The following is a 13637-nucleotide window of genomic DNA, read 5'->3' as shown; positions in this document are numbered from 1 at the left end:
GCGGTAAGCAAAGTCGATAGTCGAAAGCTATGCATTTTTTCATGATTGATGCTGCTTCGTATGAAATTCTTAAAAATAATGTGAATGCTCTCGCTTAATTAATGATATTTTTCAAAACGAACATGGCAAACTACTATCTTATATCAGGGATTTGTCTGCTTGTGTCGAGGGGTACATTGATCAGCTTTTGTCTAACTAGAAGAGCTCACTATTAAGAAGGAAGAGCCAAAACGAGGAGTCGGAGTCAGAAGAAGGCGACGAAATGGGTTTCGGTTTCGGACGAATTCGGTTTCTTAAACCCTTCAAAAACTAAAATGAAACGCCTGATTCCTAAAAAAATCTACGCGCATATGCGCCTAAATTTATGCAGCTATTGGGAGAGCGGGCGGTAAGCAAAGTAATTCGTCACTTATTTCCTTTTAACATCTGAAGTGCAGTTTTGATTAAGTAATATTAATTATCGTACATGCATTAAATAAATAAACAACCACTTTCTGTTGTTCAGTAGGTGCGGGAGTGATGCGAAAATCATTATCTCTGCTTACTTTGCATTTGAAGTCTCTATAACTGAAGCATTTACCATACAAAGGCACAGCGTTACATATACTTCCAGTGATTTAACGTTGCTGCTTCAAATAAAATTAAATTAATTTTGTTGTTCAAAAATATTCCAGAATCGAAACTTGAGGGTAGAAACCTAAAAGCTTGACTTTTAAATAAAATCATTAATTTATCAGTGTGCAAAACCAAAAGCAAGCAAAATTGAATTCATTGATTTTGCAATGCAATACTTGTAATATTTTTATATATTTTTATAATTCATGGTTACAATCAATTAAATCCGTTACTTGCGCCTATCGAAGCCCTCTATGCCTCGTTAACCAACCGCAGTACATAGCCGTTATATGCTTTCACCTCAAACGAAGCGGGGTCCACTTGTTGACTGCGCAAATTGTAAACAATAATTCAAGTTATCAATATGCATTAACACCAATGTGTAGCCACACTCACCCATTTTCCATGCCGGACTGCAATGAACTGACAACAAGCTCCAACTTGCCGCTTATATCGTTATACAACTGTTTGAAGTTAACAGACACATTTTCGTCTCCAATATTTAGAATTATGTAATATGCATCGCCAGTAGATGCGCTCCTGTAAAATGAAATTTTTACTAAACAGTGCTCGAAGTTGCTCCGACCGTTGCTCACCTTCTGTAGCTCAGCCAATTGTCGCCGACCACCGATTCGTAATCACCATCAGTGAAAGCGGGTTCGGATTTCCTTAATTCGGTTAGTTTTTTGAAAATCTTTAGATGACTGTTTGCTGCTGCTTCTTGCGCTTGCACGTTGTTTGACTCGTATGACTGGCCCACGGGTAACCAGGTGCGATCCGCCGAACTAAAACCGGCATTTTTAGAGTTGTCCCAGAGGAAGGGCGTACGCTCAGGATCGCGTGAATATTTCTGGTAAGTGTCGGGGTCAGCATTACAAGCTTGCGGATCAACGCTATCCTCCCAGGACACGTAACCGTCCTCCAAGCCATACTCCTCACCCTTGAAAATAGCATTCGATTTGACACAAATAAGGCTCAGTATTAAGGATTATAAGATTAGATATACTCGTATGCACTTACGTTGTAGGTGACTGCAATGCCTGGTAGCGTTTGCAAGAAAATATTCATGAGATCAGCGCGTTGAGCACCGAATCGGGTAGCCAATCGGGGATTGTCGTGGTTGCCAAGCACCCAGTTAGCGTAGACACCCTCAGGCATATTATCCAACCAATGGCGTACAAAGTAATCGTAGTCGGAAGCCGTACTCTGGTTATTTAGATCGGCCATCATCTCAAAGTTGAAGGGTACATGTGAACCGTTATGTACGCCATCACCATACATGCGCATAAGATTCTCAAAACTGGTATAAGCCTCAGTAAGTAGCACTTTAGTGTCGGTATCGTAATCACGTTTCCACTGATCCACAACTTCACGCCACTGATAGACTATATCGAATATCTCAGGCAGCGAATGTGTGTAAATGTGATTCAAGTGACACCAATCATCTGGGTCGGGGCAAGAGCTTATATCGGCAATAACGGGCTCATCCGGGTAGGTGCCAGTTGTTGGATCAATATCAGCCTCGAATAAGAAAGGCACAGCATCAATCCGGAAACCATCAATACCACGCTCCAACCAAAATCTGAGCACATTCTTCATTTCCTCGACAACGTTCGGATTGCGATAGTTCAAATCTGGCTGTTTTATGCCAAATTGATGCAGGTAATACTGTTGACGCTGCTCATTCCACTCCCAGGCCGAATAGCGGAATTGCGAAACCCAATTACTTGGTGGCTTGCGTTCACCGGTGGTAGCATTGATCACACCATCATGCCAGATGTAGAAATCACGATAGTAGGAATCATTGGCGATGGAACGTTGAAACCACTCATGTTCGTCGCTGGTGTGATTAGGCACAAAATCCAAAATGAGGTGCAAACCGAGGCTATGCGCTTTTTCGATTAACGCCAGCAAATCCTCCGACGTGCCATACTCCGGCTGTATCTTTGTGTAATCCGAAATATCATAGCCAAAATCAGCCATTGGCGACTGAAAGATGGGCGAGAGCCAAACACCATTTATGCCAATGTTCTTGACGTAGTCCAAATTTTCGAGTATACCTACATAAAGCAATAAATATAAACAATTTGGTGGCAACAGGCTGCAGAGTACATTAATTTGCTGCAATGAGTAAAATGATGTGCTTACCATTCAAATCGCCGATACCGTCGCCATTGCTGTCCTTGAAGGAGCGTGGGTAAACTTGGTAGAAGTTGCCATTTTCCCACCAGTCACGCTCGCTGTGGCTTACGTGGCACAAAGCGAAAGCGATTAGAAAGATTACGATAAGTTTCGCCATAATTCTTTAACAGGAAGTACTGCGCTACTGACAACAACCGTTGCTCGTTCCTAATTTATATGCCGTTCATATGTTGATCGGTTTCAAAAGTGGATAATAGAATTCAAGCCGAGGTGAGGCGAGAAAATATATTACTTTGTTTACCTAAAACGGCTTTATCCGCATGATCTCTAGAAGTTACAGCATTTTTTGAAAACTATTGATTTACTTTTGTTTCTCGCCACAGCTGCATAAACTTACACAATATTTTTTGTTTACTTTTGATAACATTATGGTGCTCTTACTTGGTATGAGCTGAGCTTAACATTTTTTAGTTCCATTTCCCTTTTTTTTTTAGTTTACAACACTCGTAGTTTATTTTTTAATGAATGATTAGTTTACTGCTCGTTTTTGTTGTTTTGCTAAGATGCTTTCTTTCAAATGAGTAAACATAAAATAAAACTTTTATACTTTTCGAATTATATATTTTACTAAAAAAAAATGAAAGCTGCTGAGCTTTTGTGTAAAGTTTTTGCATTCTTGACTTTGGAAAACTACCGTAAGGCTATAAATAATAATCTCAATAGGCCGTTTGCGAATGAATGAAAATCTAGAGATGGGGGGCTTACTTTTACGGACATAATATTATTAATGTTATCAGAAAGTTATTCAATTCCACTCAATTTGTTTCCTTTAATCATATTTGATAAGTTTTATTATCATTGCAGTTCGCAATTTTCTTTTTCTTCAAAACGATTCTATTGAGTGTGTACTAAAGTTTCATGTGAGAGCTGAACAATTCCACAAGCAATTGTTTTTCTGTCTTCGAACGGAAAACAAAGTACAAATGTAGAAAAATCTGCCAACTCGAAGTGAAGTGCCGCTTTGACAATGCAGAACTGACAACTGTCACTACAGCACCAACGCAACGACAGCCCAAATCAAGATATTGCAAAATAAAAGCTCCATGCCACTTAAAGTCAATCTCATGTGAATCAAATGATCAGCATAGTCATAGCAGGTGACTTTACGCGCTTCTCCAAAGTGGTTCCCATAGTGTTTACAAAGCAATTGTTTGATAAAAATCACAAAGACTGCACTCAATAATTATCAATATTTTTTGTTTTTACTTGTCATTTAATTTGTCGAGTGCTTTATAAAAAATCATTGCCTGATTTCTATATAAAAACCACCAATAGCAAATATTCAATTAGTATCAGTTTTGTAGCAAGACCCCAACGAAGTGAACTAACGAGTTTTATCGCAGATATTAGAGTTATTGTGAAATAGAAAAAGAAAAAATGCAGAAGGCGACCATGGTGCTATTGGCCGTGCTTTCGGTACTGGCTTTATTTGTCACCAGTAGCCAAGGCAAGGATTGGTGGGAGAACGGAAATTATTATCAAATCTATCCACGTTCGTTTCGTGACAGTGATGGCGATGGTATTGGTGATTTAAATGGTGAGTTTTAGTAAAAAAATATTTAAATGAACGCTTAACTGACTTAATCATCTTTGTGTTCTTTCAATAACCGACAGGTGTCGCTGAGAAATTGCAATATCTGAAGGATATTGGTTTCACAGCGGCTTGGCTGTCGCCAATCTTCAAGTCACCGATGGCCGACTTCGGTTATGACATCTCCGATTTCTATCAAATTCATCCAGAATATGGTACAATGGAGGATTTCGAAAATATGATCAAGAAAGCCAAAGAGGTGGGCATCAAAATCATTCTGGACTTCGTGCCAAATCACTCCAGTGATGAGAATGAATGGTTCATCAAGTCGGTGGATGGTGATCCAGCATATACTGACTTCTATATTTGGCATAATGGCATAGTAAACGAAACTACCGGTGAACGTCAGCCGCCCAGCAACTGGGTGAGCGCTTTCCGTTACTCTGCTTGGGAATGGAACGAAGTGCGTCAACAATACTACTTGCATCAATTCGCCACCAAACAGCCGGATCTCAATTACCGCAATCCAGCTGTTGTAAATGAAATGAAGAATGTTATGCGTTTCTGGTTGGGTAAGGGTATCGCGGGCTTCCGCATTGACGCTGTACCTTACCTATTCGAACAAGATTTGGACCGCTACAATAACTACCCAGATGAACCGATCATCGATGATGTAAGCACATGTCCTGATCCCGATGACAGTTGTCACTTGCAACATATCTACACACAAAATATGCCCGAAACCCTCGATATGGTCTACCAATGGCGTGCGCTCGCCGATGAGTTCAAGAAGGAGCATGGTGGTGATACACGCATTCTGCTCACCGAAGCTTACACCAGCTTCGACAACATGATTCTTTATTATGGTAATGGAATACGAAATGGCTCGCACATTCCTTTCAATTTCGATTTCTTAACAAACCTCTTGAACGACACCAAGGCGCCGGTGGTGGTGGAACACATCGAGAACTGGATGAATGCGATGCCTGATGGTGTGATCGCCAACTGGGTGCTGGGCAATCACGACAACAAGCGTTTGGCCTCACGGTACGGCGTGCAACGTGCCGATCTCTTCAACATTCTGCTCCAAACATTGCCAGGCAATGCGGTGACCTACAATGTAAATAACAGATTTTTTATCCAGTCAAAAGTGTACATTAATATATCGGTTCCTTCTTTTCAGGGCGAAGAACTTGCTATGACTGATGTGTTTATTAGCTGGGAGGACTCCGTGGATCCACAGGCCTGTAATTCAAATCCTGACCGATACTACGATTTATCTCGCGATCCTGCGCGTACACCTTATCAGTGGGATGCATCACCCAATGCTGGTAAGTGTTTTAAACTCAATTATGCCTTATCTGCAAATTCAACATTTGTTATTAAATTACAACAGGTTTCACCACTGGTGACTACACTTGGCTTCCGGTGTCCGATGACTATAAGCAAAACAACGCTTTGGCTCAACAACGTGCCCCACAATCGCATCTGCAGATCTTCAAGAAGCTCATACGCCTGCGCAAAGAGCCGTCATTCCAGGATGGCGATTTGGACATCAAGGCGATCGATGACGATCTCATCATTTACTCACGGTAGGTTTCTGTCGCTACATATTATTCCAATTGAGTATTTTCTCAAATTCTGTTACCTCTGTACTCTGTAGCCAAAAATCTGGTAGCGATCTGTATGTGATAGTGCTGAACTTGGGCAATGCTAATAAGACTTTCAACGTCAACACTCACTACTCGTTGGGTTCAAGAGCGGAAGTGATTACAACTTCCATACAGTCGCAATACGTCGATGGGTAAATTTAAATATGTGACACGTTAGCACCAAATACCTTATGGAATTTATTTTCCCTTTTTTACAGCCAAATTATTGATCCCACACAGTTTAACGCTGAGCCCTACGTGGGTACTGTGCTAGTGGCAGCTTAATGAATTACTCAGTCATAATAATATATTTATAAGATAAGCAACAAAAACCACTCAGTATACATACATGGACATCAAACAAACTAATTTAAGATATATCGTTTATTCATATTTATATTTAATTAGCAATATTTAAAAATAAACAAATGCAACCAACATTAAGAAATCATATATGTATATTACATAATGCTATTGTTCCTGCCACTTCGGTTCTAAGGGCGCTCTCTGAGTCGTATGGAAATACCATTCTCCGATTTGAGGGTCAGCACTGCCGACAATATCGGGTCATATTTGCTTGGATTCGGTAGTCGCTTTCTTTGTTCCTCCTGCGACAACCCAATGAAGTGTCTCGAGTAGCCATCTGTGGAGGCTAATTCGTCCAATGGCGGCAGTATTTCGAAAGTGCGCACAACTTTCGAAACTACAGTTTTGATTTCGAGCAACGCGAATTTTTGTCCTTTGAAAAGAGTTTGATTCAAAAATTAAATACATTGTAATATATCAAATTACTCACCTATGCAATTCCTCGGACCCGCGCTGAAAGGCAGATATTCAAAGGGATTTTGGGTGCGTTTCTTTGCTCCCCAACGATCAGGATCCACGCGGTAGGGATCGGGGAAATACTTTTCATTATAACCGAGTGCCATTAGAAAAAGATTTATGGTAGTATCTACAGGCACAACGAAACCATCTGTGGGGAGAAAAGTGAAATAAGTTTTCCAAATTCGAATAAGTAAAACAAAATATAAACAAATAAAAAAAACTTTAACTTCGTTTGCACCGAAGGTCAATACACTTCATAAATACAAAAGATTATTTTCAAGAAATTGATTCTGATTGGTCAGTTTGTATGACAGCTATATGCTATAATGATCTCATATCGGCGGTTCCGACAAAGGAGCAGCTTCTTGGGGAGAAAAGAATGTGTGAATAATTTCAGATCGATATCTCAAAAACTGAAGTACTAGTTTGCCTTTATACAGAGAGACATGCGGACATGGCTAAATCGATTCAGCTCGTCACACTGATCATTTAGATATATATTTTATAGGGTCTCCAACGTTTGCTTCTGAGGGTTACAAACATCGTGGCAAACTTAATATACCCTGTTCATGTTTAACAACTGCTGAGCCCTGTCAATATGGCTGAAATCGTAAATCTCGAATGACGTTGTCAATTAAGCTTTCATCAGCCAGCCGAAGCTTTAATAAATTATAAAAAAGTGCTATGATGTAACCTGAAATAGTACTCTTGATAGACCATCTAGGTATTTCCTTGCCGAATGGAAGTATGCAATAATTGCAAATTATCTAACTCCTCGAAGTAATCAGTCAGCTTAAAGTTAAAAAACTTGAGCTTTACAAATCTAATTTTCCTATTGGGTAGCTTATTAACGCACTTATATCGTAATCTTTGTCACAACGTCTGGAAACAAACGGTACGCTGGGATAGAGACGCAGTGATTCCTTTATGACCATATCCAAGTACTGCATGTCAGAAATCTGCTGGAAAGTGGCTTCATCCTTGAAGTTGTCGCCCAATAACTGTTGTTGCTCAGCGTACACTTTTCTCTGTGCAAATAAAGAAGACATTTAAAACTCGTTCTTGTTATCAGCGTTAAAAAATTACTAGCTTACTTGTATTTCAGAATGCATGGCTAGCAAATATACTGTGAATGCTACACCAGATGTGGTTGTATCGTGCCCCTAGTGAATTACGCTTATAAATATTTCTGCTTCAATTTCTGCTTGCCCAACACAAACTTACCTCAAACATGAATGTCGAGACTTCTTCGTAGATCTCATGTTGTGTGAGCGATTTCCCGTCGATTGTGGACGAGAGCAAAGTGTCCAGAAAGGCCTGCTTTTTGCGAGAGAACTCATTCTCTTCTCCCTCCGTTTTTTCAAGTTTAAGTGTTTCTCTACGCTTCGTTATAACCTAGAAGGAAATGTGGGCATGAATGAACTATTTCGTTTTTATTTATTTGCGTTTTTGTACCTCATTTGTGAAGTCTTGCAGAGTTTTCAATGTCTTACTGTACTTTGGATAGTCCGGCGAAAATCTATATAAAATATTCGACCTTTTTAGCGGATGAAATGCGCGCATATTAATGTTATAACACATGCTGGAAGAGAGAGCAATGCTATTGAGCAACAAATGCGTTCTAATAGAAATCAAGCTACTCACTCTTTGAAAGCCTGCACTAGCTTGTGGTCATGATTATCCATTGCATTGATATGAACGCCCATCGCGGTATCTATTTCAGACACAGAAAGTATTATTTAGTGATAGCATATTTAATTTTTTCCCACTGGCAACCTACCACAAATCACATCCATCGTTAAGTAGTGCGTCATGTCTTGAAAATCGAATATGGCATCATTTTGCGATACTTTCCGCAGTATTTCAACGAACTTATTCGAATTCTTGTTCATAACGTCGTGAAAATTTTGCAAAATCTTAAAATGAAAGGACGGTGTGATAATCTTACGATGCGTGTGCCATTTGCGCCCCGTGCTAGTGAGGAGACCAGTGCCAAGCCATGGATGAAGCATATCGTAAATATCAGATTTATCGATCAGCGATTTGCTTGTTAAGATGAACTGCCACGAAGGAATATGTATATATATTTTCAGTGTGAAATTGCTTATTCATGGCATAATTACCTCCATATCGTTTGCATCTGAGACTATCATATTCCGATAGGGACCAATAATCACGCGGTAATTGTGATGATCCGCCTCCTGCCACCATCGAAATAGTTGATTTAGTAACTCTTAAAGTGAAAAATGGATAAGAAAGGATAAAATATAAAGAAATCCAAAATAATTTGTCATTCAAGTTTCAAAAAAGTGCAGTTGCAATTACTATATTTAGTATATAATATACATAGGTATAAGTATGTTAAAAAGTTGTTAAGTTCATCTATGCATTTCTATAAGTCTAAACACTTATGCTAGTATAAAGTTTAAATCTCAGCTGTCAGCGCATAAATTGACTGCGGTTGTCTGTTTGCGACCATGCAACCGTGAGTTGATAAGTTAAATTGCGTAAAACCAACTCTAAACAATGGTTTCTGTGCATGCCTAGAATTCAAAATAACGCGCGAGTATTTTACATGTTTAGCAACATAGCCTTTGTATCTAAACATTAACTTTAGCAACATATAGCAATTTACATAGTTGGGAGAATACATATTTATTTATTCTCTGCCTGCCAGTTAACGGTGCTCAATGAATACCACCTGCTGTGCGCCGCTCTTTCACAACACAACGCTCTCTGCTCTTCGCGCATTATGATGTTCGGCAAATAAACAAAACATCACTAGCCGATCAGTTAGCTGAAACTTTTACTTTTTTTCTTGTTATCGTTTTATTTATTTTTTAAAATTTAGTATCATTTTGTACACAATAAAAAGCTTATGATTACGAGTTCTTAAATTGTAACTAACGGGTTTAGAGTTTTGTAAAAACAACGAGATTTATAAAATGTACATACATACATACATATGTATGTGAATCATTGTGATTATTTGCGTTGCTTTTATATTCGTATTTAATTGCAGTTTATACGATCGCTTTATATTTCAAGTTCAAGCTCGCCGCTTGTTCGCATATAAAAGTATTAATTACTGCAGGGACTTGGATAAGGCAAACATGCAATTAGAATGCTGCAAGTGTTGCGGATAAACTCTAAAAATAAACCTTAACATATTTTAATACAGGGACTTGGATAAGGCAAACATGCAATTACAATGCTGCAAGTGTTGCGGATAAACTCTAAAAATAAACCTTAACATATTTTAATACTGTCTGCTAATCCAAGTTATTATAAATTATTTACAATGCTTTTTTTTAAATCAACTACGTAGCTTCAAGCTTAATTGCAACAACAGTAAGAATCGTATATCTTTTTTGTTTCCTAAACTGTGGCCAACATCGTGTCTGACAGCCTGTGATACATTACATATAGTCACGCATATTTTTCTGCAGTTCACAAAAAGAGTACAGTTTTTAGGTGCATTCAACCAGGAACTTATGTGATAACTTACTTATAGAGATATCATTGTCATTCTTTAGGCAAATACGTACCTGAAGACGTACTTATGTATGTTATACATTCAATACCAATTAAATAAACAGGCAGATAATCTTCACTCTACATAGTTCAGTATTACCCGTTTAAAGGGTTTTGTATTGAAATTTTCAAGAAACAATTTTTGTGTTAGTGACATTTGTTAAGGCGGTATTTTAGTGTAGAATTTCAAAAAAATCGATTTTTTTATATTTTAAACGTTTAACTATTTAAGAATATGTCCACGAGAGGATTTTTGAAAATTTAAACTATTTTCAGAGATACAGACATTTTACTGACCCGTCCTCCAAACTGGTTTGGCTGGGTCTAATCGAACAAAAGACTTTACGCGAAACTTTAAATGCGTTTTTCTCAGACCAGACTTTTTCAATACGATAGCCACGATTTCTCGAGTTCTACTTCACTGATTTACTTGAAATTTTCAAATTTTTCTCTCGACTATGAACTAGCCTCATCTCAGATGACTAGGAGGGTTAAAGTCATGGGTATGCTCATGGGCCAATTTTTTTTGAGACTCCCCTTCAGCAGCTGCCAGCTTTTTCAACTTTTAACTTTTTTTTAAATTTTTTTCTGTACTCCTGTAACATTAATAAATAACTAATAACACAAAATTTTAAAACTTACTGAAATTCATGTCTCCAGACTAGAATACTCTCTTAACCGAAATTTCCAAAACTGTTGTTTTCAAATCTACAGTAGTTTTAGAATGGTTTTAATAAACATAATTGTTTTTGAAGATCCAGCGTTTTTGAAGTGGCTTATTACTAATGTAAATATGTTGTTGTAATTGAATACAAGGCGTTTCACGCACGATTGATTTTCGATGATAACTGTAATCACGAGCATTATATAAGCAACCAGAATCGACATGTGAAACTGGTTTTCATCCGTAAACCACAGCAAGTATTTACATATATTAGTACATATGTATATAAGTACTCAAGAGTTTTAATTTTCAGCGAAATGTAAATGAGTGCTATAATGCATATTTGCGGTTTATGCAGCAGCAGTGTGTAATACGAATATGATACGCACATACATATGACCGAATACTAAAGCCGGGAAATTTCACAAAACATATTTACTCTTTTTTATATTATAAACCGGGTATATTAAGTTTGCCATGATGTTTGCCACACCAAAAAGAAAACGTCAGAGACCTTATAAATTATACAGCGTACTGAGCTGAGTCGATATAGCCATACCCGTCTGTCTGTCGGTATATATGCGAACTAGTCTCGCAGTTTTCAAGATATCTATTTAGAACTTTGTCCGTTTCTCCCGAAAAAGCTGCTAAGTTTTTGAACTGCCGATATTGAATCACGATAGCAAGTAGCTGCCATACTAACTGAATTATTTGTGAAGGGTATAATAGCTTCGACGCAACCAAAATTAACATTTGTTCTTGTTTTCTTATAACTTATATATTTATTTGGCATATAAATAATAGAATGTATGAATAACAAGTTTCCGAGATGTGTGAAATTTAATTTTTCGATGCTATTTTTAATAGAATAATTAATAAAAAATTTGTATCGACTATAATTATATATTAAATTTTTTTTTGGTTTAGAAGTTCTCCACCAGTTTCGGTGTTGACGACGACAATCTAAACCCGTTTAATATTTCCTCAGTATACAGGTTGGTTGAAAAGTTTCTGCGTTCAAAATGAAAAAATACTATTTTTGGTACGAAATACTTTTTATTCAATATCCCTTAATCTCTCTTAACTTCTATACACTTATTCCAATAATCCTCCAATTAATTGATCCCATACTTATAATGACTTTCCGAAAGCTCTGTATAATACCCGTCCACGGCTGTAATAGCTTCTTCATTCGACGAAAAACGCTTTCCACGAAGGAGTTTTTTCAGGTTTCTGGCTTCAGTAACATTCACAGTTGATTGTTTTACCATTCTGCACATAATGAATCAACAAAATTCCTTTTGTATGCCAAAAGCCTGATGCCATCCTTATACATTTCTTATAATTGTTCATAAATCTTCTTTCCTTTAAACCTATCAAAACAAAGAATCTAATCACTGCGTAGTATTAAATTTTTGCATATAAAATAATACTCTGTTATGTCAACTTTAAATGGCTTGTAAACCAAGAATCTAATCACTGCGTAATATCAAATTTTTTCCATATAAGAAAATACTCTGACACGGCAAATTTAAATTGCTTGTAAACAAAGAACTAATTGACAGAATGACTTGTAACTTTGCATGTGTTCTGTGTTGTGTGTGAAAAAAAAATTTGGAGCTAGTAGCGTTATTTCTTGGTATGAGCACAAACTTTACAACTAATCTGCATTTATAATAAATGTTATAAAAAATGTTACACGATTGAAATTCACGCACACACTATACACGACCACACCACCAACGAATGAAAAGGGTTGGATGTTGTACAGATCTTTCGATACAACAACGTTCCGCACATGCTGATTCGACGGCTCAATGATCCTGAGCGCCATATAATTTCATTTGACGTCGATCCCGCACGGCAGTTTTATTTCAATAAATTATTTTAATAAAAATATAATATCCGTTATAAAAAATAATGTATTTCCACTTATAACCGTATTTTATTATTATAAAAAAATATACTATATATTATTTAAAAAAACTAAATTGCCACTTGTATCCTATCCGCAATAAAAATAATGTATTTTCACTTATAACCGTAATAAAAATAATGTATTTTCACTTATAACAATAAGCGCGAGTGTAAGTGACTCATAAAAGACTTAAATACAGTTGTGTGTGCTTACTAAATTGGGTGCCTATTTATTATTTCATTGAAAAAATGTATGTCTTATAGCAACCAGATTAAGTCGAACGTTATCGAAAAACAAAGGCTTTCAAAAAACGAACTGATTTAATATTGTTACTCAGTTTGAACTGATAAAAGTACGCGCTTTTAAAACAACAATGAATAAACATTATTTTATATGACTAAGCACTTTTAGGCACCATTTCATACATATGCTACCTAACTTTTTTCATTTTCTTACCACTTGGCGTTTTGCCCATTTGATGCGCATTTCCCAAAACTGGTAAAGCTGGCGGTCCTGGCAGCCTTTTCAGCTGCTTGACTTTGCTATAATTTTTCACTTCCAAGTAGAGTAAGGCAAGAATCGGTGCTAGCAAAACACTATACAACAACAGCAACAACATATTGACTTGCTACACACTTTTCGTATGATAATAATTCACGTATTGTAAACACTTCTAAGCAAAGCGTTGCGATATTT

General features: G+C 37.2%; 3 protein-coding genes across 3 annotated transcripts in view; 1 reads left to right on the top strand and 2 right to left on the bottom strand.

Moving 5' to 3' along the window:
* Positions 1-771: 771 nt before the first annotated feature.
* On the bottom strand, positions 772-2957 carry LOC106622642 (maltase A1). The gene is made up of 5 exons (XM_014241879.3): positions 2764-2957; positions 1636-2675; positions 1212-1555; positions 1012-1155; positions 772-943 (listed from the first exon to the last, which is right to left on the bottom strand). The coding sequence occupies exons 1-5, from the start codon at positions 2912-2914 to the stop codon at positions 868-870; spliced, it is 1755 nt and encodes a 584-aa protein (XP_014097354.1). The 5' UTR covers positions 2915-2957; the 3' UTR covers positions 772-867.
* A 1140-nt stretch (positions 2958-4097) lies between these two features.
* Positions 4098-6453, top strand: Mal-A1 (Maltase A1). Its single transcript, XM_014241880.3, has 6 exons — positions 4098-4354; positions 4432-5468; positions 5532-5679; positions 5745-5940; positions 6012-6152; positions 6219-6453. The coding sequence occupies exons 1-6, from the start codon at positions 4195-4197 to the stop codon at positions 6283-6285; spliced, it is 1749 nt and encodes a 582-aa protein (XP_014097355.2). The 5' UTR covers positions 4098-4194; the 3' UTR covers positions 6286-6453.
* LOC106622644 (uncharacterized) overlaps positions 6370-13637 on the bottom strand; it is a 26029-nt gene continuing 18761 nt past the window's right edge. Inside the window, exons 10-19 of the mRNA XM_070107814.1 lie at positions 13398-13569; positions 8949-9058; positions 8606-8885; positions 8470-8539; positions 8281-8407; positions 8050-8220; positions 7920-7988; positions 7682-7853; positions 6797-6973; positions 6370-6739 (exon numbers count right to left, since the gene is read on the bottom strand). Of these exons, the coding sequence (XP_069963915.1) occupies positions 6495-6739; positions 6797-6973; positions 7682-7853; positions 7920-7988; positions 8050-8220; positions 8281-8407; positions 8470-8539; positions 8606-8885; positions 8949-9058; positions 13398-13569 (1593 nt within the window). The 3' untranslated portion in view covers positions 6370-6494. The remainder of the gene's footprint in view (positions 6740-6796; positions 6974-7681; positions 7854-7919; positions 7989-8049; positions 8221-8280; positions 8408-8469; positions 8540-8605; positions 8886-8948; positions 9059-13397; positions 13570-13637) is intronic.

Source organism: Bactrocera oleae, chromosome 4, assembly GCF_042242935.1.
Source record: "Bactrocera oleae isolate idBacOlea1 chromosome 4, idBacOlea1, whole genome shotgun sequence".
NCBI lineage: Eukaryota > Metazoa > Arthropoda > Insecta > Diptera > Tephritidae > Bactrocera > Bactrocera oleae.
This window is presented reverse-complemented; position numbering and strand designations above follow the sequence as displayed.

Coding starts and splice junctions, on each gene's coding strand:
- LOC106622642 (XM_014241879.3), bottom strand. CDS start 2,914: ATGGCGAAACTTATCGTAATCTTTCTAATCGCTTTCGCTTTGTGCCAC. Junction 1,556..1,635: donor GCATTGCAGTCACCTACAAC/GTAAGTGCATAC, acceptor GCTATTTTCAAG/GGTGAGGAGTATGGCTTGGA. Junction 1,156..1,211: donor AATTGGCTGAGCTACAGAAG/GTGAGCAACGGT, acceptor TTCATTTTACAG/GAGCGCATCTACTGGCGATG.
- Mal-A1 (XM_014241880.3), top strand. CDS start 4,195: ATGCAGAAGGCGACCATGGTGCTATTGGCCGTGCTTTCGGTACTGGCT. Junction 4,355..4,431: donor TGGTATTGGTGATTTAAATG/GTGAGTTTTAGT, acceptor AATAACCGACAG/GTGTCGCTGAGAAATTGCAA. Junction 6,153..6,218: donor CAGTCGCAATACGTCGATGG/GTAAATTTAAAT, acceptor CCTTTTTTACAG/CCAAATTATTGATCCCACAC.